Raw genomic sequence first — 3,792 nt, 5'->3', positions numbered from 1 at the left:
GCACTTGTATGTAAAACTCAACAGGAGACATTTGCAGCTCAACAGTAAATGAGATTGTACTGAACTGTACAAGACGATGACAACAGACCTGCTGAGCAAACTCCACGAAGCTTTAGCCAGACCTGCTGAGCAAACTCCACGATGACAGCTTTAGCCCTCTCATCAAACTCATCCTTGGTGTTTTTCTTCTGCTTCTTCAGTGTGGCCACCACGTCTGTGTCTGGACTCTTCTTCCAGTCGTACAGACGGTCAATCTGAGAAAGAAACACATTAGTATTTAAATACTTGCTGCAATCATCAGTATGAGCATTCGGTAGTCAGTATCTGGTACCTTGTTAAGTGCTACTATGAAGGGGCATTTCTTCTCCTTCAGCAGGTTGATGGACTCAATCGTCTGTGGCTCGAACCCGTGCATGATATCCACCACCAGGATGGAGATGTCACACAGAGAACTACCCCTGTTCCTCAGATTACTGAAGGGTGGAGAAGAGTGCCATTAAACATACAAACAAGCTTAAAAAGCCATGGCTTAGTGCTTGACGTATACGGGTTTTCTACAGTATCGACACATTTTAGAAACTTTGTAACAGCAAGTTAACATTTAATATTAATTTCCATATAAAAACAAATAAATAACCATTAATAACAATTAGCAATTTTTGCAATTGGTAAGATTTTTTCAATAAGTCTCTTATGCTTAACACCACCAGGATGGAGATGTCACACAGAGAACTACCCCTGTTCCTCAGATTACTGAAGGGTGGAGAAGAGTGCCATTAAACATACAAACAAGCTTAAAAAGCCATGGCTTAGTGCTTGACGTATACGGGTTTTCTACAGTATCGACACATTTTAGAAACTTTGTAACAGCAAGTTAACATTTAATATTAATTTCCATATAAAAACAAATAAATAACCATTAATAACAATTAGCAATTTTTGCAATTGGTAAGATTTTTTCAATAAGTCTCTTATGCTTAACCAAGGCTGCATTTATTTGATCAAAAATACAGTAAAATAGTAATACTCCGAAATATTACAATTTAAAATAACTTTTCAAACATTTTTTCAACATTTTAAAACTATTATCAAAGTTAAAAACAGTTGTGCTGCTTAGTATTTTTGTAGAAACTGTGATACATGTTTCAAGATTCTTTAAAAAATTTCAAAAGCATTCATTTGAAATAGAAATCTTTTGTGGCATTGTAAATGTCTTTAGTATAATTTTTAATCAATTTAATGGGTTCTTGCTGAATAAAAGTATTTTTTCTTTCGTTAAAAAAGAAAAACTCACCCAAAACTTAAATGGTAGTGTATAAAATCTGTCTATTATTTTTATTTGGCACACAAAAATCAATAGCACAGTGTGTACCTGAAGGACTTGTGTCCAGGTGTGTCAATAATGAGCATGCCAGGAACCTTCACGTTCTCCTTGACAAACTGATGCAAATACACAAACACATGCCTTAATAAATCCCATGGAAAAACAGAATGAGAAAATGTGCATTACAGAAAGATACATACATTTTTCACCATCTTGGTTTGTTCTAATATGGTTTCCAGGGGCACATTAGTGGCTCCGATCTGCTGTGTGATCCCACCAGCCTCACCATCCTGAACATGTGTGTGTCTCAGCTGACAGACAGAGAAGAAGAAAACGATATTAAACACACAAAAACCACACAGGTTCTGAAGTCCACATCAGGCACTTTGAAACGCACCTTATCCAGGATTTTGGTCTTCCCTGTGTCTACATGACCCAGTACACAAACCACAGGAGATCGGAGCTTGCCAAAATTAATGTTCTTCAGGTTTTCCTGCCTTCGTTTCTGAACACAAAGAAAAACACGGTTGATTCCACTTTGTGTGCATAAATGCGTCCACTTTGTGTAGTGCAAAAGACTGTATGCGTACCTCTATGCGTCTCTTGGCCTTGTCATAAAGTCTCTCCTCTTTGCTTCGGTCATCGTCCGAATCGCTCTCGCTGCTTGACTCGGAGCTCGGCTCTTTAGAGAGAGAGAGCGAGAGAGAGCACGCGCGCACTTCTGTTGTGTGAACATCAAAGATCACACAACAGAAGTGCGCGCTCTCTCTCTCTCGCTCTCTCTCTCTGTCTCTCTCTCGCTCTCTCCCTACCGTTAAGTAACTTGTGCATTGTTTTACTTACTTGTTTTTGACATATCCGACCGAACTATAAACTTTCCAATGATGTCTGTGAGAACGGTATATTCACTCGGCAAGCTCGCGCATCTGCGCCGCCGCGCGCTCAATCCACTCAGCGTGCTTTGTTTATCAGCTCGCACACATCAGCTATACAGGCGTTAATACTGAATGTTTAACATTATATTCATTGCATACATATACTTCGTAGTAGACATCCATAACTCCTTTCTGCTGTCTGTTGTCAGTGTTTCTTTGTTTAAATATGGCGCTTATCACATGCTGTGTAGTATCGGCGTTTGGTATCGGGGCATTTTAACGAGTACGAGTACGAGTACAGGAGGCCAGTATCGGGCCCGATACCGATACCAGTATCGGTATCGGTGCATCCCTAGTAAATACACAGAGAAAGAAACGGGTATCGGATTAGTCGGGATCTAACCTTCAGGAGTTTGTGCTGTTGGCTTCTTTTTTCTCTTATCAGAGTAAACCGGCTTCTTCTTTGGCATTCCGTCTTTGGATGGCACTTCAACACCTGAGAGGAAGCCAATGACACCATCAGCTCCAAAAATATTTACTACTTCTTTCATCAAAGCTGCTGGCAGTCATGTTCTCACCCTGAGCCTGCAGCACTCGCAGCGTGGCTTCTGCTCTGGCTCGAGCCTCTTTCTGGGCCTTGGTAAGGAGCTTTCCCTCCTTCTTTAGCCTTTCTTTTCTCTCCTTGTCCTTTTGTTTCTTCTTCTCTTTCCTCTCGGCCTCTAGACGCTCCTGTGGATGAAGGTTTCAGAGATGAAGGAACGATAACGGTTTTGACAACATAAGCTTGAATGCCTGAGTCTTTCACTGACCTGCTCCTGTCTCTGAGCCTCCAGCTCCTCCAGCCGTCGCTGTCTCTCCTCCTCTTCTCTTTTGGCTTGTTCCTCCTCCTCCTTCATTCTGGCCAGGGCCTCTTGCATTGCTTTCACTGTTGCTTTGCTGGGACCCTTTTTCTTGTCCTTTTCTTTCTCCTCCTTCTCACCTTTCTTCTTCTTCTTGTCCTTTTTCTTTTTGTCACCCTCAGCCTCCTCTGTAGAAAATCAGAGGATAGAGGAACATAAATTGGAGAAGAAGCGTAGGACTTTCTGATGTATTGAATATTCACAATCATGCTGCTTTAATCAACTTGCAACTATTAGAGAATTAATACTTCAGTAACATAAATGGCATTACAATTCGTAAGTTTGAATAATTTCCATGAAACAGTTTATTCAAAATTCTGTGATTCAAACAATCATGCCAAATTATTTTTCCAAGGGCTAAAAAGAAAGGAGGAATAAATATATACAAAATTGTGTCTGTGGGTTTGAATAAATGTTTTCCTTCATTTTAGAAAATACATTAATACATAAATATCAAATATCAAGTATACACACGCACGCACGCACGCACGCACGCACGCACACACACACACACACACATTACCATTCAAAAGTTTGGGGTCAGTAGGGTTCTTTAATGTTTTTAAAGCAGTCTCTTATGGTCAGGCTGCATTTATTTGATAAAAAAAACAATTAATATTATGAAATATTGTTACTACTGTAATATATGTTAAAATGCTATTTATTCCTGTGATGCAAAGCTGAATTTTCAGCA

General features: G+C 39.8%; 1 protein-coding gene and 1 long non-coding RNA gene across 2 annotated transcripts; both read right to left on the bottom strand.

The window, feature by feature from the left end:
- Nucleotides 1-50: 50 nt before the first annotated feature.
- On the bottom strand, nucleotides 51-403 carry LOC107720844 (uncharacterized). The gene is made up of 3 exons (XR_001637652.1): nucleotides 332-403; nucleotides 123-254; nucleotides 51-88 (listed from the first exon to the last, which is right to left on the bottom strand). It is a non-coding gene; the product is annotated as an uncharacterized LOC107720844 (long non-coding RNA).
- Nucleotides 404-2,560: 2,157 nt separating this feature from the next.
- LOC107720843 (eukaryotic translation initiation factor 5B-like) lies at nucleotides 2,561-3,306 on the bottom strand. Its single transcript, XM_016528677.1, has 3 exons — nucleotides 3,009-3,306; nucleotides 2,778-2,928; nucleotides 2,561-2,695 (listed from the first exon to the last, which is right to left on the bottom strand). The coding sequence occupies exons 1-3, from the start codon at nucleotides 3,114-3,116 to the stop codon at nucleotides 2,598-2,600; spliced, it is 357 nt and encodes a 118-aa protein (XP_016384163.1). The 5' UTR covers nucleotides 3,117-3,306; the 3' UTR covers nucleotides 2,561-2,597.
- Between the last annotated feature and the right edge of the window lie 486 nt (nucleotides 3,307-3,792).

Source organism: Sinocyclocheilus rhinocerous, unplaced genomic scaffold (assembly GCF_001515625.1).
Source record: "Sinocyclocheilus rhinocerous isolate Xijiao unplaced genomic scaffold, SAMN03320098_v1.1 scaffold36587, whole genome shotgun sequence".
NCBI lineage: Eukaryota > Metazoa > Chordata > Actinopteri > Cypriniformes > Cyprinidae > Sinocyclocheilus > Sinocyclocheilus rhinocerous.
This window is presented reverse-complemented; position numbering and strand designations above follow the sequence as displayed.